The 21,424-nt window shown below is 39.7% G+C and overlaps 1 protein-coding gene across 14 annotated transcripts in view; it reads left to right on the top strand.

The window, feature by feature from the left end:
- The window catches only part of HECTD4 (HECT domain E3 ubiquitin protein ligase 4), a 185,114-nt gene that overhangs the window by 69,447 nt on the left and 94,243 nt on the right, over positions 1-21,424 (top strand). For all 14 annotated transcript variants that reach the window (XM_070628847.1, XM_070628848.1, XM_070628850.1 and 11 more), the window contains 4 exons: positions 8,506-8,698; positions 11,840-11,998; positions 17,278-17,391; positions 18,133-18,273. In XM_070628847.1, the coding sequence (XP_070484948.1) occupies positions 8,506-8,698; positions 11,840-11,998; positions 17,278-17,391; positions 18,133-18,273 (607 nt within the window). The remainder of the gene's footprint in view (positions 1-8,505; positions 8,699-11,839; positions 11,999-17,277; positions 17,392-18,132; positions 18,274-21,424) is intronic.

Raw genomic sequence — 21,424 nt, forward strand, 5'->3', positions numbered from 1 at the left:
AAAGCTGGGTTCAGAACACTGTGTGTCTTTGCTACTTGCTGTGTGATAAAAGTTAGGGTAGGGAGGCGGACTCTTTCTGCAGTTGTCCTCCTACATTGTTAACTGCTTTCCTCTCTCAATGGATCGTTCAGCACAGCGTACAAATACTTGGAGAATATCCTGTCTTAAAAAACGAAACAACTCCCGAGGCTGGCCCTGTTGTGCAGTGGTTAAGTTCGCACGTTCTGCTTTGGCAGCCCAGGGTTCTCCGGTTTGGATCCCGGATGCAGACATGGCACTGCTTGGCAAGCCATGCTATGGCAGGCGTCCCACATAGAAAGTAGAAGAAGATGGGCACGGATGTTAGCTCAGGGCCAATCTTCCTCAGCAAAAAGAGTAGGATTGGCGGCAGATGTTAGCTCAGGGCTAATCTTCCTCAAAAAAACCAGAAGCAACTCCCTTAACCCATAGCCACCTCCACTCCCCCATTTTTGGCTCCCTTTTACAGCAATACTCTTGACAGAGTTTATTCTTACTGTTTTTATATTCTTTTCTTGCATTCTCTCTTGAACCTGCTCCGGTCAGTCTTGCATCCTCACCACCAAAACAGCTCTTGCCAAGTTTACCAGGGACTTCCACGTTACTAAGTTCAGGGTCAACTCAGTCTGCTCTTTACGTGACCTTTTAGCAGTATTTAATGTGTTTTATCACTCCCCCATTCTTGAAACTGTGTTCACTTGGCTTGTGGGACATCCTATAGGACATCTCCTGTCACTCGTTGTTCCTGCCCAGCCTTGTCTTCTCTACCTTCCAACAATCATGTGTGCCAGGACCTGTTCCCAGGACCCCTCGCTCTGCTCTATCTGTTCTGACTCCCTTGTTGATCTTGTCCTATCTTATAGCTTTAAATGCCTCTTTATACTGATGATGCTTACATTTGCTTCTCAGCCAAACCTGTCCCCGGAGCTGTAGATGCATATCGATGTGGGTGTTTATTTGTATATGCACAGAATGTGAGACTTTTCCAGTTGGAAGTCTGATAGTAACCTCAGGCTAAATATGCCCCCAGCCAAACTTCCAGTTTTACTCCAGACTTACTCCTCCTGCAAGCTCGCCCATTTCAGTTAATGGTATCTGTGTCCTTTCAGTGCTGGCCAGAAACCTTTGGTGTCACTCTTGAGTCCTCTTTTTTTCCCTTCCCAAATTCCATGTCCTGTCGGCAGATGCTCCCTGCTCTACCTTCAAAGTATATCCGCAAACCCGTGACCTCTGTACAGGTACTACGTGATTTGGGTCCCTCTTCACCTCCCACTCTCTGCACCTGCCACTCACACCACTTGAGCCATAGCCAGCCTCCTTGCTGACACACAGAGACGCCAAGTGTGCTGCCACCGCAGGGCCTTTGTGCTGGGACGTCGTCCTGCAGATAACCACGTGTTCTCTCACATTTTTTTAGGTCTCTGTTCAAGGATCACCTTATCAGAAAGACTTTTCTGACCATTCTATATAAAATATTTTATATAAAATAAAATCCTATCCCTTCTATTGAATTCTGCTGAGAAGTCAAGATTGAGACTGAAAGAGGTCTTTTGAATGGAGACTGTGGAGGCCATTGGTGGTAGCCATAGCAAGAGCTGTTGTGGGGGAGAGGGGTGGAAGCCAGATGGATTTGGCTGAGGAGTGAGGTGGAGAGGATGAGATGGGAGAAGAATAGGGAATTCTCTGCAGAGATTTGTCGCGAGAAAAGGAGAGAAATTAGAGGGAGGTAGTGGAGTAGACTCTGGGGATGTTGAAGTATTTTTAACTTTGTTTTTTAAAATTTAAATTATTCAATAAATAATAAAATCACCTGCTTCAAAATTTATAAATTATAGGGCTTAGCCATAGCCCTCTGGTGAACTGCCTGGGTCAAACCAGACAAGAAAGTTTATCTATAAAGTGTATGTTTAAGGTGTACAGCGTGATGATTTGACATATGTATACGTTGTGAAATGATTACCACAATCAAGTCAGTTAACACATCCATCACCTCACATAGTTACTACGTGTGTATGTGTGTTGAGAACATTTAAGATCTACTCTTGGCAAATTTCAAGTATACAGTAGAGTATTATTTATAGTCACCGTGCTGTGCATTAGATCCCCAGAACTGATTCATCTTCTAACTGAAGGTTTGCACCCATTGACCACCATCTCCCCGTCCGGTAGCCCCTGGCAACCACCATTCTACTCTCTGTTTTTACGAGTTCAACTTTTTTATCTTCGACATATAAGTGAGATCATACAGTATTTGATCATAAATAAGATCGTACAGACTTATTTCACTTAGTATAATGCCCTCAAGTTTCATCCATGTTATCACAAATGGCAAGATTTCCTTCTTTTTATGGCTGAATACTGAAATCCTTTACTTTCCTGATTCATGATAAATTTGGTTTCTAAATGGTGTAAATATTTGGAGAGGTAGTCGGGACCATTTCCTGTAAGGCCTTGCAAGGTATTTGGATTTTATTCCTTGTGCCATGGAAAGCTCTTGGAGAGTTTTGAGCAGGATCTGGTTTTAAAAGTCCATTGTAGCTTTTGGATCAAGAATAGACAAAAGCAAGATTTAAAGATCCTTAAAGAGGGCTGGCCCCGTGGCCGAGTGGTTAAGTTTGTGTACTCGGCTTTGGCATCCCAGGCTTTCGCCAGTTTGGATCCTGGGCACAGACATGGCACCACTCATCAGTCCATGCAGCCTCCCATAAAGCACAACCAGAAGGACCTACAACTAGAATGCACAACTATGTCCTGGGGGGCTTTGGGGAGAAGAAGAAGGATAAAAAAAAAAAAAGAAGAAGATTGGCAACAGATGTTAGCTCAGGTGCCAATCTTTTTTTTTAAAAAAAAAAAGATTCTTAAAGAGACTAAACAACTATAGAAAAGATCATATATTAGTTTTATAATCAGAAAAAAATTAAATTTTAAAAACATTTTTGGGATCTTGAACACCACTTGTGTTCTTCCTTGCATTGCATCATTTTTCATGAAACATTCAGCTGAGTTTGATCTATAGAGTAGGCCTCTTGGTACCTAGGATTGAGGGAAAACTAAAGGATTGAAGGATGGCTAAAATGAATACATAATCGGAGAGTAGGATCCAACTTGTCTTTCAAATGATTTCTTATTAACTCAATGGAATTAGATAACTAATCATTTATATAAGGTAGACTATAGAAACACAGAGGAGTATGATGTAAAGAAATGGAATGTGGAGAATAATCTCCCTAACTAATTTATGCTATTATTAATATAAAACAACCTATAACACTTGGATCACAGAATTTCTCTGACTTTTGGCATATTTCAGTTATCTACTGCTTTTCAACAAACCACTGCAAAACTAAGTGACTTCCAGCAGTCATGATTTGTAGGTTGACTGGGCTCAGCTGGGTGGTTCTTCTCTACATGGAGAAGCTGAAGTCACACCTGCAACTTCATTCATCTTGGAGCTTGGCTGGGGCTGTAACATTCAAGGTGGTCTTTCATTTTCCAGAGTCTCTCTCCACTTGACCTCAGTAGTCTAGGCTGGACCTCTTGATAGCATAGAGGCTGCCTTTCAGATGGGAGCTTTTCAAGAGGACAAGTGCTTATCAAGCCTCTGCTTGCACCATGCTTCCTAATGGCCAAGCCCAGAGGCAGTGTGGGAGGGGACTAAATGAGGGCATGAATACCAGGACGTGTCATTCACTGGGCCCACTAATGTAACAGTCTACCACTTGGAGTCGCAGCCCTTTTGAAGCTCTAAGACGCTTACACTTCTGGCCTTTTAAGACTACAGAATAGCTGAGGCATGGAATCTTCCTGCCTGATTTGGTTACTTCTACACTCAACACATCCCTACTTGAGAATCTTCTATAACTCTTTTGTGCCTTTTCAGAGCCCAGTTTTTTGTTTTGTTTTGTTTTGCTGTGGAAGATTAGCCCTGAGATAACATCTGTGCTTCCTCCACTTTCTATATGGGTCACCACCACAGCATAGCTGATGAGTGGTGTAGGTCTCTGCCCATGATCTGAACCTGCGAACTGGGCTGCCCAAGCAGAGCATGCCAAACTTAACCACTGCACCCCAGGGCCAGCCCCCACAGCACAGTTTTTACATCTTCACTTCTGTTTTGTTCTCTATAAACTGCTGTTCTTTAGATAGATTCAGTGGCAATCTTACTGCTGCTTTGTCCTCTTTAGTCCCTTCCTAAACATACGGTCATTACAGTAATGGACACACTAGATCCCTTTCCCTCCTTCTCTCTATGGGTTTGTTACTTCCTTTAAATTATGATCCTGATGACTAAGATGCCCTTCATTCATCCAGTATTAATCCAGTACCTGCTACATTGCATTGTCTGGGTAGCAGGGTAACAAGCTTTTGTTTTCAAGGAGCTTACATTACAGTGAGGGGAGTTAGCCAGTAAGACAGTAAACAACAAGAACAGAATGACTTCAGCTGGTGACAAATGCTGGGAGAAGCTAAAGCAGAATGGTGTGATAGAGAGTGAGTGGGGTGGAGGAGGGGAGCTACTGTAGTTTGGCTGGCAGCAAGGGCCTTTCTGAGGAAGGACATTTGACCTGAGATCTGAATGATTAGCACCCATCCTTCCTGACAGATAGGGTGACCAACTATCCCAGTTTGCCTGGGACTGAGAGATTTCTCAGGACATGGGACTTTCAGTGCTAAAACCAGGACAGTCCCCGACAAACCGGAATGGTTGTTAAGTCCGGGAGAAGGGAACAGCAAGTACAAGGCCTAGAGTTAGGAGGAACCTTGGCACTTTGGAGGAGTGACAGAAGGCCATTGTGGCTGAAAGCATGATGAGAAAGGGCAAGCAGAGGCAGATGAGGCTAGGAGTTCAGCGGACTTTGGACCACATGGGTCTTATGGGTAGTTTGGATTCTGTTATAAGTGTGTTGGGAAGTCACTACAGCGTTTCAAACAGGGAAGGATGCGGTTTTATTTACATTTGTAAATGGAAGGACCTGTTTTATTTACAGGTTTTATTTTGTGGTTTTACTTACATTTGTAAATGATCCTTGTCTGATGTGTGGAGAGGAGAGCATAGCACACAGGTGCCAAGGGGGAAATAGGAGAGCAGGTGAGAGGCAGGTTCAGTCCTCAGGCTGGAGATGATGGTGGCTCGGGCCATGGAGGGAGCCAGGAGGGAGGCTTCTTGTCACTCTTAACTCGTGCTGCTTCCCTCTCCTCTCAGGCTCATCTTCTTTCTAAATCAGTAGCTTTTTTATCCTGAAGAGCTTCTTTGCTAAGTATAGCAGTTCATAGCTGTACCACCGTGTAGCAAACCGCAGTCCTCCTTGCTTCCCCCAGGTGCTTTATCAGGTTTTCTTTTCAGTATTTTCAAAGTACTCAAACACAACAGTATAGTTTTGTGGTGTTTTTTTTTTTTTTCAGTTGTCCATTGTTTTTCTCTTAGGGCCAGATTGGGCAACACTTTTGAATGCGAAGCTTAAAGTGATTGATTTTTGTCTTGGATGCCTTTGAAGGGTTATATTTAGAGTTGTGCGACATAAATAGAGCTATGTTTGGTAAAAGTTAATCTAGCAAGAGGGTGGGTCTAAAACAATGTGGTAAGATGTGGATGTGTTCAATTTTAGGCGAAAGTAGGCTCTTCAAGTTGAAGAACCAGGGAGTGGGAGGCAGTTAGAAAAGTGGGACTAGATCTCAGTATCGAGGATGAGTCTGGATATAGAAACGTGGGAGTTGCGTGGAGAGCTGGGATTGGATTTGGGCGAGGGCATTGATGTGTTTATTCAGCAAGCCATCAGGTATTTACTGTGTGCCTCCTAAGTGCTGGGAATGCTATGGTGAACCAGGCCGGCAGGCTCCCTGTTCTTGGGGAGCTGGCATTCAGTCCCGGTTGGGGCGATAGGGCAAACAGTAAATGAATTAGTGAGTAAGATAATTTCAGAGAGTGGTAAGTGCTGTGCAGATAACAAAACAGGGTGATGTGCTCTGGCTTGGAGGGGTTGTGGAGGAGATTCTTCTTTAGATTGGTAATCAGAGAAGGCCTCTTTGAGGAGGTGACATTCTACCTGAGACCTGAATGATGGGAAAGAGCTAGCCATGGGAAGAGCTAGGGACAGAGTGTTCCAGGCGGAGGTCTTAGACACCAGAGCCTAGGTTTAATCCTAGGCAAGCTCCAATTTAAGTCAGTGGAGATGCGGAACCAGCAAATAAGAGAGAGCAAGGCAATGGGCCAGCCCTGTGGCCTAATGGTTAAGTTCAGCTTTCTCCACTTCAGCAGCCCGGGTTCGGTGCCCGGGTTTGGTTCCTGCGTGCAGACCTACACCACTTGTCGGCAGCCATGCTATGGTGGCAACCCACATACAAAATAGAGGAAGATTCGCAACAGATGTTAGCTCAAGGCGAATCTTCCTCAGGCACCAACCTCGTCGAATGAATCTGAGGCGGATTCTCCACAGACAAAGCCACCCCCCCCCCCGATTCTTCGCCGTCCACTTCATCCTACCGTTCATCGTCACAGCTCTAGTAATCGTCCACTTACTATTCCTCCACGAAACCAAAAAAATTCCTCACCAAAAAAAGAAGGAGAGAACAAGGAGAGCAGAGACTGGGTTAGCTTTGCTCACTAGCAGAGTACCTTACACATGATAAGTGTTCATGTTATGAAGAAGCAAACCAGGATTGTGTTCTGTCACCAGGACTGAGGAGGGAGAAGCCAAGGCACCCGTGGCACAGCTTATGCAGAAGTTGAGGAGAAGGTGGATGGTTTTGGTTTTAGGGTACTCCTGGACTGTCAAGGATGTCCACTTGTTAGAGGGTTAAGCAACTGCAAAGGGTTAAGAAGCGGGGGCAAGGAAATAGAAACAGTGTTTTTGGACTCTTTAAGAAATCCTTTCCCTTATCATCTGTGACTGTGTCATAAAAGTGTCCCCCAGTATCTACAGCTCCCTCTGGGAATCTTTACTGGCTGTGCTTCTGAATTTGCTTGTTTTCTCTTGCTGCTTCTCTGTTACCAACCTCCCACTTTGGACTCCTTCTTTGCTTTAATTTGCTTCTGTGAGCCTTGCCACTTTGCTCTCCTATTCCCTCTTATCTCTCTACCCCATAGCTTCAGGCCAGTCCTGCCCATCTTTGCTGGTGACACTAGTTTCTGAGACTCCAGCCGGATCCAGGAGCCTGGGTCTGGAAGGGGCAGTGGGATGCAGAGACTGCATGAGATATATTTGAGACATTTGACAGTTAGTGGAAGTGGAGAAAAGGGGTGGTATTTCAATGGGCCACCAACGTTTTGTTTAAGATCTCAAAGACCTGTGAATATTTGAAACCAAGGAGAAGGAAGTTAATAGAGAGGGAGGCATTGACGGTGAAGGGACAGAAGGGAATTAACTAAGGGAGCAGTTAGAGAGGAGGCAAAAGTGGAAGAGTTAACCTTAAATAACAAGAGGTGAAGTGTTTCTTCCTCTGAGCTAAGAGGAAAGTAAGAATAAATGAGGCTGGATACAAAGATTCTTGAGTTGGAAGAAAGATGAGTGGGAGTAGCTTATGGTAAGTGGTCTGGATCTTTTTAGCAATAAAGAAAGCCAGGGGTCTGCTTAAAGTCAAACTCCAAATTGGTGAAGGAATTTTGGAATCAGCACTCCAGAAGTTTTGCTGGGGCATAATCAAGTGATGAGCGAGGAACTGCTGACCACCAAGGATGCAGCTGAAGCCAACATGTATTCTTAGCAGACAAAGTCTGCCTTTCGGCAGGATTGTCCTGCCAGTACCTAAGCAGCTGGGGCTGATGTTAACTGCTGTTAATATGCAGTTTGGATTTTAGCTACTAATTATATTTCAAGAAGATATTATCCTCATAGTCGTATTTAATAGTAAATCAAAAACTGATTGATTTGTTTTCTTCTCATCTTACTTGTACCTGTCAGAAGCTTGTTAATTACTGAGAACTGCCTATGGAATTCAATATAATGAATTTTAATCAACAGCTTTTCGTAGAACCTCATTACTTTTAGAATCTGGGCTATTATAAAAAATGAAAGCTCTCAGGGGCTGGCCCCATGGCCGAATGGTTAAAGTTCTGTACGCTCTGCTTTGGTGGCCCAGGTTCGTGGGTCCTGATCCCAGGTGTGGACCTACTCTACCTGTCAGCCATGCTATGGAGGCATCCCATGTACAAAAAATAGAGGAAGGCTGGCAAAGATGTTAGCTCAGGGCTAATCTTCCTCAAGAAAAAAAAAAAAAAGAGGAAGATTGGCAACAGATGTTACCTCAGGGTGAATCTTCCTCATCAAAAAGAAAAACCAAAAAGAAAGAAAGCTCTCAAACATAGTGTAACCTTTCTCTTGTCGTCGGTAGTTTCTATAGTATACTGAAGTTTTGAGGTTTACATCTACTCAGGTGCAGTTTTTGAAATACATTTGGACAACCAGATTACAATAATATAATTCTCAAGTGGAAATTTGCTAACTAAATGGAAACATATCATTTAAGGGCCTTTTTTTCTTTAAATATTAGGTTGAAGATGGTGTATTTGTAGCCAATCCACTTCAGGAACGCACAATTCTAATGAGAAAAGAGGGCGAGTCTGCAAAAAGCATTAATGAGATGCTTCTGAGCAGACTTTCACGCTACAGAGCCTCCCCATCTGCAACGCTGGCCGCCCTTACTGGCTCCACCATCTCCAACACGCTGAAAGAGGACCAAGCAGGTATGCTGCCCTTTGTTTACCATATCTCTTTACCTGTATAGCTCCATTCAGCTATATTTTTTTAAGACAGTTTTAGGTTCACAGCAAAATTGAGAGGAAAGTACAGAGATTTCCCACAGGTCTCCTGCCCTGACACATGCGTAGCCTCTCCCCTTATCAGCATTCCCCACCAGATCGTATGTTAGTTACAATGATGAACCTGCATTGACACATCATTATCACCCAAAGTCCATAGTTTACCTTAGGGTTCACCCTTGGTGTTGTACATTCTATGGTTTTGGATAAGTGCATAATGATAGATGTCCATCATTATGCTAATCATACAGAGTAGTTTCACTGCCCTAAAAATCCTGTGTGCTCCGCCTATTCATCCCCCTAGCCCCACCTCCTGGCGACCACTGATCTCTTTATTGTCTTCATAGTTTTCCCTTTCTCAGAACATCGTGTAGCTGGAATCGTACAGTATGTAGCCTTTTCAGATTGGCTTCTTTCACTTCATTATAAGCGTTTCAGTTTCCACCACGTCTTTTCATGGCTTGACACATTCAGCTTGTAATTGGTAAGAGCCGCCTGTGGGATTCAGGCAGCACTTCTTATTGAGCCTACAGTGTGCCAGGCAAAGCACTGTGCTTTACATAGTTCCGTCTTTCTATCTCCTTCCAGTCATTGTCTGTTTTCTTATTCCAAGTTAGTCTATGTTGTTGGCTATGGACATGAAGTAGCATGAATCTGTAATAACTTAAAACAGCTTTGTCTTTAACTGTAAATACCTTATCATTGTTGGTAGTGTAAATTAATTGATTCCATGCTTAGCATATACTTTATGAATGTAAAAAGGTCATATTTAGCATCATCTTCACTAATTACAATCTTGACCCAGCAAGTAAGAGACAAACCTTCCATAACAGAGGTTGCTTTTTCTAGAATTTGGCGTTTAGTGTTTGTGCTTTAATCTTTTAAATCAAGTAATGCATTTACAGAGTTTGAAAGTGAAAACAATACAAAAGTATATGCAGACAAATCTTCCTCCCACATCTTGGTGTATTCTATATTTTCCCCCCACCCTGCCCCCTGTAGGTAACTATATTTATTAGTTTTTATTTATCCTCACAGAATTCTTTATGCAAATACGATTAAAGACAAATTTATGTGTTCTTCTTTTCCTCCTTTTCTTAATAAAAGGTTGCACACTAAATACACTGTTCTGCACTATTACAGCACGAGTTCTTAATTGGGATAAACCTTTAAGGGGTTCATAAACATGCTCCCCCAAAGTTTTAAATAACATCATATGTGTAGCATCATAATTTTCATCAGATTTTCCAGGTCATCTGTGACTTAAAATGGTTAAGAATATTATTCTTCAAGAGTTTACAGATTAGATACCAACTACATGAATTTGTAGCAAATCATGAACTGTAGTAAAAGATAAGGCTAGAAAAAGATGCCATATATAGAAAAATGTATCTGAATTCATATATGTTTAATGAATTTAATGCAGTTTTAGGCTTTAATCCTTTTATATATTGAAATGTTAGGATGAGAAAATATTAGTGATTAATTCATTATGAGACCATCAAAGTAAATACTTATTAGTCCATATTAGAGTGTAAGGATAGTATTTTACTTCCACAAGTCTCTATTGTATTAAATATAAGCGAGGAAATTATTAATAGTTGTTATAATTTGGGTCTGTGGATAATTTGAGTTATAGGAAATACTTTGTAAAGATAGTCCTTTTTTATCCAAAAAAACGTTTTTCCTGACAAGCTGAAGGCTTGATCTGGGTTTGTCCCTTGGGAGAAGATTGACTCTTAACGCTGAACAATAGAAATACTAAAAGAATGTTTGTTGGATAAGAAAATATGGGCTAAATCAGAAAAAACTGAGAAGACAAGGGCATATTTAGAATGCTGTGAAAAGTGGTATCAGTATTCCAAACATGTGACCCCATTGTTCTTTTGTATACATTCTCTATGTATTCGTGTAACATGATGTTGTTACACAACGTTCACCAGTTTAGGCTAAGTGAACTTTTGACAGCTCAACATTCAGAAGGCCTAGAACTTTTTATTTTGTGATAAATTAATGCCTATTACCATGTTAATAAGAGTATGTCTATTAAAAACATTGTGGTGATAATGTTATGCTCACAAAATTGCTAATTTTCCACTCATTGCCCCTTTTGAGTTTCTTACCTATGGAAATTTATGCTCCTGACTTATGTCCTGAATGAAGAATCTACTTGTTGGGAGCTTGGAATTTTAAAAGGTGGAGCATTTTAGAAGCACAAGCATTCAAAATAAATATCAGACAGATTAGATTTCGCTTTTCTCATTTTTCCAATTGAAACCATCTGAAGACGATTTTATGTCTATCTGGGCAGCTTTGTTTTGTACCCTGACAGCTTCCTAGGTGAGCGCTCTGGTTGAATTTCCATCATCAGTCCTAACTAGGCTAATATGTAGAAAGTCCTTAAGTTCACTCTTCGTTTGCAGATCTGCCAGTGAGTAAGGGAGGTCAAAGTACATTTTATACCTCTTGATTAGAAGCAATAATTATTTTCTTTATGATAGTTTATATCACTGACCCCAAAAAAAGATAAAAATATATAACAGGTTATCATAAATCATGCAGATATAATATTTTGTGATAGATATTGTGAAAGTTTTTGTTAACTTGTTATAGATTGAAATTTCTGGCTGATTTCATGTTCAGAGCTATTTGTAATGAATGTAATATCACAAACCTGTTAAGAATTTGTTCTGTATAAAATGAAAAGATCTCTATAGGAGCACAGTTTCCTGGGGGAAACATAAACAGTGGGATTCTTCTTTTATTTTGAGATTTAGTCTATGGAAAGCTTCATTCTTTTGAAAGAATTTTTGGAGACATAAAGGCATATTGAATATTGTGAACATATTTGAGAAATGTTCAGATTATGTAAGAGGAGGCTTGGGGCCAGGCTTTTGAGCCAGAAGATCATTATTTTTTTCTTAGCTTCTTCTTGCTCTGTTTTCCGCATCTTGACATGTCATTTTTTGAATTTGGCGCCCCCCTATTATACTCTAATTTGTGTTGCTAATCACGTTAATCTATGTGTCAAATATTTCTACTCACCATTTTCATTCCTTTCACCAGCAAATACTAGCTGTGGACTACCTCTAAAAATGCTTCGGAAGACGCCCATATACACCTGTGGCACATACTTGGTGATGCTGGTCCCACCTCCAGGGGGATCGGGCAGCTCTGCTACCCGCTCTCTTTTTGGTGGAACAAGTGGTTTGTCATCGTTAAAAAGTAAGTTAATTTTATTTGTGACACTTTTCCCAGTTTGTCTCCAACTTTGAAATTTAAGGCTTTTCTATTAATAACTTTAAATCTGCTCTGTTAAACAGTAGTTTACAATAGATTTCTGATAACAATAAAAAACTGTTATCAATATAGTTACAGGCTAGGAGGAATTGAAAATAGAATTTTCATAGATATATTAGTATCCTTTTGAAAACTGTCGTCTTACAAAATTACTAGAAATAATGAGTTCAGGAAAATTTTAGGAAATAAACTAATCTATTGCCACATTATTTACTGGTGACATAGCAAGAACTCTACCCACTGTGACAGAATTCCAAAGCTATTAAAATAAGTATGTGAAACACATCCATTTTAGGACACACACAAAAATGTGAAGCAGAAACCGTATAATACAGAATAAACATGTGCAGACATTAACGTTAAGTATACGTATATTTTTATGGAAGAGGGAGGCACACCGTAGTAAGTGAAGCAGCATGGCTTTGCTTTCAGCGTGGACAATTAGTCAAATGCCGTAAAGCACAATCAAAAAATGTTTCTTTCACATGGCGTTCGCTGGCTTTATTACCTTGAGGACATCATTTACCCCTCTGAGCCTTAATTTTCCCACTTGTAAAAAATAAAAGGATAATAGTATCTCACACCATTGTTTGGTGACCCTATACACTAAAGTATGTTAAAGTATTTCTAAAAAACAAAAATGAAAAAACCAGAAATGTTCTTTTTATATAGGGTAACAATTTTTTTTGCATTCTTTTTTTTTTTTTTCTTTTTTAAGATTGGCCCTGAGCTTGCATCTGTTGCCAGTCTTTTTTTAAATTCTTCTCCCTAAGTCCCCTCAGTACATAGTTATATATTTCAGTTGTGGGTCCTTCTAGTTGAGCCATGTGGGACGCCGCCTCAGCGTGGCCTGATGAGCAGTGCCATGTCTGCGCCCAGGATCCAGACCGGCGAAACCCTGGGCTGCTGAAGTGGAGTGCGCAAACTTAACCACTTGGTAACAGAGCTGGCGTTTTTTGTTTCCATGAAATTTTTTAGGCACATAAAGTTAAAATGTTTTAAAATCAGTTTACTTGTTTTTATTTCCCAGTATTTCACGTTCTGTCCTCTTAAAATAATTTGCTTACAGTAATTCCGTTAAAGGATTATATTTTACATTTATATTTTTAAAAAAGCATTTCTTACTCTAACTTAAGCTTGCAGATATAAATTTGACCTCAGCAGTTTAAACAAAATCATTTATCTAATATCAGCTTAGCCTATAGGCCATTTTGAGTAGTTGCGTATGTTTGGAGATATTTATAAATAACCACTTCAAAACACTTTTGCCTTTAAAATCAGATTGGTTGGACTTTTTCTCAACAGCTTGTTTTCTCTGCTTATTCATGTGAACAGGATGTCCCCTTTACTCCTTGGGTAAATGATATAAATTTATTATTAGTCTCTTTTTTTTAAATAACAGCTTTATTGAGATATAACTTTCATACCATAAAATTCACCCCTTTAAAGTATACAGTCCACTGGTTTTAAAGTACATTCACAGAGTTGTGCAACCATCACCACTATCTAATTCCAGAACATTTCCATCACTCCAAAAAGAAACCCCAAACCCATTAGTAGTAACTCCCCATTTTTCCACTTGCCCCAGCCCCTGGCATCTACCAGTCTTTCTGTCTGGGTTTACCTATTCTTTCTGTCTGGACTTACCTATTCTGGACTTTTCATTTATATAGAATTATATAATATATGCCCATTCGTGTCTGGCTTATTTATTTATTTATTCAGGTCATAGTGGTTTATCACTGTCTAATTTCAGGTATACATTGTTATATATCAGTTTCTATATAGACTGCATAATACTCACCACCAAGTCTAGTTTTTATCTGTCACCATACATGTGTGTCCTTTTACCCTTTCACCCCCCGCCCCCTGTCCCTCTGGTAACCACTAATGTGTTCTCTTTATCTATGTGTTTGTTTATCTTCCACATATGAGTGAAATCATATGGTGTTTGTCATTCTCTGTTTGGCTCATTTTGCTTAACATCATACCCTCAAGATCCATCCATGTTGTTGCAAATGGGATGATTTTGTCTTTTTTTATGGCTGAGTAGTATTCCATTGTGTATATATATACACACCACATCTTCTTTATCCATTCATCAGTTGATGGGCACTTAGGTTTCTTCCACATCTTAGCTTATTGTGGATAATGCTGCAGTGAACATAGGGGTGCATAAATCTCTTTGAATTGTTGATTTCAAGTTCTTTGGATAAATACCCAGTAGTAGGATAGCTGGGTCATATGTTATTTCTATTTTTAATTTTTTGAGAAATCTCCTTTCTGTTTTCCATTATGGTTGCACCAGTTTGCATTCCCACCAGCAGTGTATGAAGGTTCCCTTTTCTCCACATCCTTTCCAACACTTATTATTTCTTGCTAAGTATAGCCATTCTGACAGAGGTAAGGTGAAATCTCATTGTAGTTTTGATTTGCATTTCCCTAATAATTAGTGGCGTTGAACGTCTTTTCATGTGCCTGTTGGCCATCTGTATATCTTCTTTGGAAAAATTTCTGTTCAGATCCTCTTTTTTTTTTAAGATTGGTACCTGAGCTAACATCTGTTGCCAGTCTTCTTTTTTTTTCTTCTTCTTCTTCTTCTTCTCCCCAAATGCCCCCCTCTCCCCGCGACCCATCTCCCCCACCTCCTCCCGGTATATAGTTGTATGTTAGTTGTGAGAGCCTCTGGTTGTACTATGTGGGATGCCACCCCAGCATGGCCTGATGAGCCGTGCCATGTCCGTGCCCAGGATCCGAACCAGCGAAACCTTTGGCCGCCAAAGCAGAGCACGTGAACTTAACCACTAGGCCCCGGGGCTGGCTCCTCTGTCCATTTTTTGATTGGGTTGTTTGTCTTTTTGTTGTTGAGTTGTATGAGTTCTTTATATATTTTGGAAGTTAACCCCTTGTCAGATAGATGATTTGCAAATATTTTCTCCCAGTTGGTGGGTTTTTTCCTTTTGTTGATGGTTTCCTTTGCCTTACAGAAGCTTTTTAGTCTGATGTAGTCCCATTTGTTTATTTTTTCTTTTGTTTTCCTTGCCTGAGTAGACTTGGTATTTGAAAAGATGCTGCTAAGACCCATGTGAGAGTATACTGCATTTGTTTTCTTCTAGGAGTTTTATGGTTTCAGGTCTTACATTGAAGTCTAATCCATTTGGAATTAATTTTTGTGTATGATGTAAGATAATGGTCTACTTTCATTCTTTTGCATATGGCTGTCCAGTTTTCCCTGTGATTGGCTTTTTTTTTTGTCCTTGACAATATTTTCAAGGTTCATTCCATGTTGTAACATGAATTACTACTTCTTTTTATGGCTGAATCATATTCCATTGTATGGATATACTCCATTTTGTTTATCCATTCATCAATTGATGGACGTTTGAGTTGTTTCTGCTTTTTGGCTAGTTTGAGTAATGCTGCTGTGAACATTTGTGTACAAGTTTTTGCGTGGACATGTTTCCTTGTCTCTTAGGTTTATATGTAGAAGTAGAATTCTGGATCAGATGGTAACTTTGTGTTTACCCTTTGGAGGGACTGCCAAACTGTTTTCCAAAGTGGCTGTTCCATTTTAAATTCTCATCAGCAAGGTATAATGGTTCCAGTTTCTCCACCTCCTCACCAACATTTGTTAATGTCTGTTTTTTTGATTATAGCCATCCTAGTGGGTATGAAGTGGTATACCGTTGTGGTTTTGATTTGCGTTTCCCTGATGACTAATGATTTTGAACATATTTTCATGTGCTTATTGGCCATTTATGTATCTTCTTTGGAAAAATATCTACTCAAATCCTTTGTCCATTTTTAAATTGAGGTCTTTTTTTGACCGTTAGTCTTATTTAACTCTTTTTAGTCTCCTTGGCGTGGCTTTTTCACTCAACTGAAATTGACCCCACTTGATTAAAGCAGGCCTTCACTGTTTCATTTTTTCATGAGGGTGTAGCTTACAAAGTAATTCCATTTTAGACCAAGAAACCAGTAAGTGCTTAAATTCCTTCTGTGTCCTGTTCCATATCGGTCACTGTAGGGGCTACTCAGTAAGTGGAGAAAGTGGTGCTTGCCTTCAGGAGCTCAGAGTCTGGATGGGAGAAATGATGTAGGTATGTGAAACAACTAGAAAATGATATATTATGCTGTATCACTGCCTGACCAATGTGGAGCATTTGTAAGTGCTGCAGAATCAGAGAAAGAAAGGGTCATTGTGGAGTAGGGTGGAAGGGAGAGATACGTGAGGTCTTGAGTTTAAGTCATGAAAAACAGGTATTATTCATATAAGCAGCCAAGTGAGGGAAAGGCATAGGCATGGTAAACACAGTGAAAAAGATGGGAAAGGTTATTTCGTTGGTGTTGCAGGATGGAACAGTAGAAAATAGAAAAGAAACAAAGAGTACACTTTAGGTTATAGCTCAAGTCAGGCATGATGAGCATCTGGACTTCTAGAGTGATGAGAAAAAAAGAATAAAAGAAAAAAGAAAACTTGAGAGGCACAGTGCTAGAATTTCATGTTTGAAAGTGGGGAAGGAAAAAATAATATCAATAATAGCAGCTAGTACATAAATGCTGGTGTAGATCCTTGACATATTTTAACTTATTTAGTCTTGACAATAACTATATAAGGCAGGTACTTTTATTATCTCCACTTTAGACATGAGGAAACAGAGGTTGGGTAAATTTCCCAGAGTCACAGAGAAGTGGGAGAGCTGGAGTTCAACCCAGAAACCTAAAGCCCGTGCTTGTCATCATTAGACTATCCTGTGTTAAGAGCAAAGGCCTAAGTGTCCCCAAGTTTTAGAGCCAGTGCTTACAAGGACACCAAATGAGCTGTGTTAGAATATCCACCAACCTCCACTGAGCACTGATTATAATAATCTGAAGTATTTCTTGTAAATGTTGTCACCTTGTGATCTTAGTGACCATAACCCCTCTTGCAGTTATCCTTTTGATAATCTAGGTTGAAAAAACCTCTATGTAAAAGTTGCCATTTTGAAAACACTTTCAAAAATATGGTTCACTATTTAGGAAGATATTTTGTGACAGTTTTCTTTTTGTGGTCTTATGTATATATTCTGTCTCCTCATTGTTACTGCTGATGGACAACAAAAAAAAAAGGTGTGATTTTTATGAAAGTCTTGCTAAGAGCCTTTGAAAGGTAGGCTAACCATCATCTTAAGGCCTATTAAACAGCTTAATGTTTGTTTCCGAAGTCCTAGCCTCTAGCTTGGTGTATAATATTTCGGATGGTCAGTTCACAAGTCGTGCCGATCTCATAGATGCTGCTGGAAGTTCACTGGGACGTGGTGCTCTTGTGCCAGGATTGGGTAAGAAATAAAATGCCCACATTTCCTTGGAAAAGTCAAAGTTTTAGCAATTTCTGTCAAAAAATCTTGCCACTTCCCTGTGGTATTCTAGTTTCCTTGAAAGAAAGAATTTTTTTATGTTACTGTTTAATTTTGAGAATTAATGTAAGAAATTGCCGTATGTGAAATTCCTCTGCATAAATTGCTATTGAGGGTACTGTCCATTAGGTTGTGTGATGATGCCTATAACAAATTCTTCTAAAAGTTCATGCCATAAAAAGGTTTATTTCCTGTAAAGAATTGGTATCCTTCTTATTGTTAGAAAATGAGCACTGTGTGTCATATTGGATATTTTCTTTGCCTTGGCTCCTGGGAAGCTCATATCTAAGTTTTGGGCTCAGTTGCTAAGGCTTTTATTGTGTGTTAATGTTAATTAGTCCTATCGTATTTGAGTCTTCATGTAAGCCACTTAAATCTTTTTTGGAATTAAAAAGGTCACATATAAGTCAGTTATTAAGAACTGTGTATTGCATGAGACTTATTCCATTCTTACATAGTAGTTAAGCAAAGTAAAAATTGAATCCTGCCTTCTTGCTGAGCCCCCATCTAATGCTTTTCCAGGTAAAATATATGGGAATAGAGTTGTGGATTGTCAGCACTGGGGGGAATCCTTGCTCTTCCATTCTTTAGCAGTGCTTATGAGAAATATGTATACAGACAGATGACAACATGACAGTTGAATAAAGCATGCTCTTTTTCCAGGTGCCTGTTATGATACAGTGAACAACATGCTGTGGACATGCTCGAATGACTATATTGATCAGTGGTGTAATCCTGGGAATCAGGCCTTCCATTATGTCTGTCAGAGACTTGGAGTCAGCCACATCATCACTGAGCCCAAAGGTGACGTGCACTCATAGTCTTGCAGGAAGAGATTTCTCCCCATGAAATATGAGAGAGTACAGCAATTAGTAAGTGGGAATGTAGCCCAAGCAATAAAATATGTCAACAGCCTTCCCTCTTTGAACTTGGAAAGCTAAAATCCTTGTTACCTGATTGGTTTATCATTAAGTAAATAGTGTGTGAATAATAGAACTTACGAGGTGATTCATAGATGTTTTTAAAGTAAAATTGTTCTCTGCCTTCTGAAATTGTCAGAACTCTGGTGCAAAGATTGATTCTTTATTTGTACTGGCATGGGATTATGTGTTGTTACAATGTTTTACATTGATAAGCATTTATCTATACACAAATTTATAGTTAGAATTACCAATAAAGGACCTTTCTGTTTCTTAATATTAAGGTTCTTAACTATTAAGTTATTATTAACTTAAAATCTCATGGCTTCAAAGTCAGCTATAGTGGTATGGATGAGTGAGTAGTTCAGCAAATCCTTTCTCCATAAAGCAATGGTGAAATGGACAAAATTATCAAAAACAAGTATTTCTAGGCTGTAGTAATTGACCAAAGGCATAAACCAAATTGAGAAGTGGGTATTCAGAAAAAAACACAGCACTTTGGATAAGAACAGTGGAAGTCTATGGTGTTCTTAGCTGAGGGTGCTTCTGTCTCCTACCTCAAGCTCAGTCAGTGCAGTAGTCTCACCAGGGTGGGGCAGATCATGTAAACCAGCAGCTTTGCTGCCGGAGGGGATTGACTTGATTTGGAACAGAGTGTGGAAAAAACTCATGCCCAGCAGCAATATCAGTAACAGTAGTGGTCTTGGTGACAAACAGAGAAGACCAGTGGCTTAGCTAGTCTGAGGTTGTGGTTCCTGGTTAGAGCAAGCGGTCAACCAGCAGACTAGCTAGAAATTTACTAGTGAGATGTGGGTAGTAAGAAGGCTCTAGAGGGCTTTGATAAGCTCCCCACACATCTGCATAGAAGAAGCTGGAGAGGGCTCAGTCTGTTCATACAGGCCTGGCTACACATAAGTCTGCATACACACACAGAGATATGAGAGGACTCTGCAGAAAGGGAAAGCCAGGGCAGAGTTTAAAACGGCCTGAACTTTGATGTGCTCTTCCCAAAACACACAGATCCATCCACAGTAGGAGTCTTATTGGCTCAAGGTGTTTGAGCACAACCTCTGACCCAGACAGGGTGACCCCTAGGAAGGCAAGCTTAAAAATGAAAACAAGAATAAAAATAAACAAATGAAAAGTAAAAATTAAATACAAACAAGAATTTAAAAAAACAAACTGAGCAGAGAAATCAGTAGCTGCACATTGCAGGTGAAACTCAGATGTTAGACTTAGCAGATGAAGACTTTAAAGCAACCTTTATAAATATATTCAGTGAACTAAAGGAAACCACGTTTAAAAGATTAAAGGAAAGTATGATGACTATGATTAAACAAATAGAGAATTTCAACAAATAAATTATTTTTTTAAAAAAGGGCCAATTGGAAATTCTGGATTTGAAAAGTTCAATGACTGAAAAGAAAAAAAAATCATTAGAATGGCTCAGCAACAGCTTTGAGATGATGGGAGATATAATCAGCAAACTTGGACATAGATGAGGAGAGTTGTTGTATTTGATAAACAGAAAAAGACACTGTTGAGGAGTACTGGTCAGGTATTTTGTAGAATGTTCCTCAGTTCAGGTTCGTCTCATGCTTTTTGTTTTAAACTGAGGTTATAAATTTTAGGGAAGAATACTGCAGAGGTAAAGTGCTTTTCTCATTACATCATGCCAGGGTACATGATGTCAACAAGATTTATTACTAGTTATGTTAAAAAACTGATGTTTTGGTTTAAATGCCAACTTTCTTCACTGTGGAATTACTCCTTTTCTTTTTCAATACTCTATTTGTTAGAGACAAGTCATTAAGCCCACACTCATGGGGAGGGGAATTAAGCTCCACCCCCTGGAAGGAAAAGCATCAGAGAATTTGTGCACATATGTTAATTACCACAGTAATTAATAAATATTTTTTTGGAGGTGATACTTTGAAGCTGTGCAATTATCTATTCAGATTTTCTATTTTTTCTTGAGTTAGTTTTGGTAACTTATGTCTTTCTAGAAATTTGTGCATTTCATCTAAGTTTCCTTATTTGTTAGCATAAAGTTGCTCATAGTATTTCCTTATAGTTAGTTTGATTGTTATAGGGTCGGTAGTAATTTCTCTGCTTTCATGCTTGATTTTGGTATTTGTGTAAATTTACTAAAAATCATTGAACTGTGCACTTACTGTGGGTAAATTTTATGGTATGTAAATTATATCTTGATAAAATTATTAAAGAAAAACAGCAAAAAGAAGAAAAGTCAACTATATATTAGTGACTCCCTAATTATCTCCAAACCTCTTGCCTGAACTCCAGACTATGTGTTTGCCTCCACTTGGATATCTAATAGGCATCTTCAACTTAACATGTCAAAAATAAACTCCTTGTTTCTCCCTGTCTTCAAATCTATACCTACTGAGTGCTGCATATTTCCAGTGTATGGATCACTATGCTTTCATATGCTCAGACCAAAAAATTGGGGTTATCTGTGACTCTCTTTCTCTCACACCCCACATCCGAATGGACATCATCAATTCTGTCAGCTCCCACCTTCAAAACACATCCCAAATCCAACCCTTTCCCACAACCTATGCTGCTACAACTCTAGTCCAGGCCGGTGTCGTCTTCGCCTGGATTTTGTAGTAGCCCCTCAGTTGGCTTCCCCCTTCCTCTGGAGCTGCCCTTCTCCACATCTCCATGCAGCAGCCAGAGCCTTTTCCATTCTCGGTAGGCAGATCTGCAACTCCTCTGCTCAGACATCTCCACTGGCTTCCCATCTAACTCAGCATAAAAATCAAAGACCTCATTTCTTTAGGTAGGTCCCAAAGCTCTTTCAAAATGTCTTTGTTGAAGATGAACAGTACTGACCTGAATTCTATTGTTGTAAGACCAAGGACTCAAAAGGCGCAGAAGAGAGTGGGACCTAGCCTGGCCCTAGGGTTAATACTCAATTGAAAAGTTTAGTTTTGGTCAAGTTTACCTTCTCTTCGGTTGTCCATGAATCCTTTCCTCATAGTTCCCAGCACCTACAGGCCTTTTGCAGCTCT

Source organism: Equus przewalskii, chromosome 7 (genome assembly GCF_037783145.1).
Source record: "Equus przewalskii isolate Varuska chromosome 7, EquPr2, whole genome shotgun sequence".
NCBI classification, from domain to species: Eukaryota; Metazoa; Chordata; class Mammalia; order Perissodactyla; family Equidae; genus Equus; species Equus przewalskii.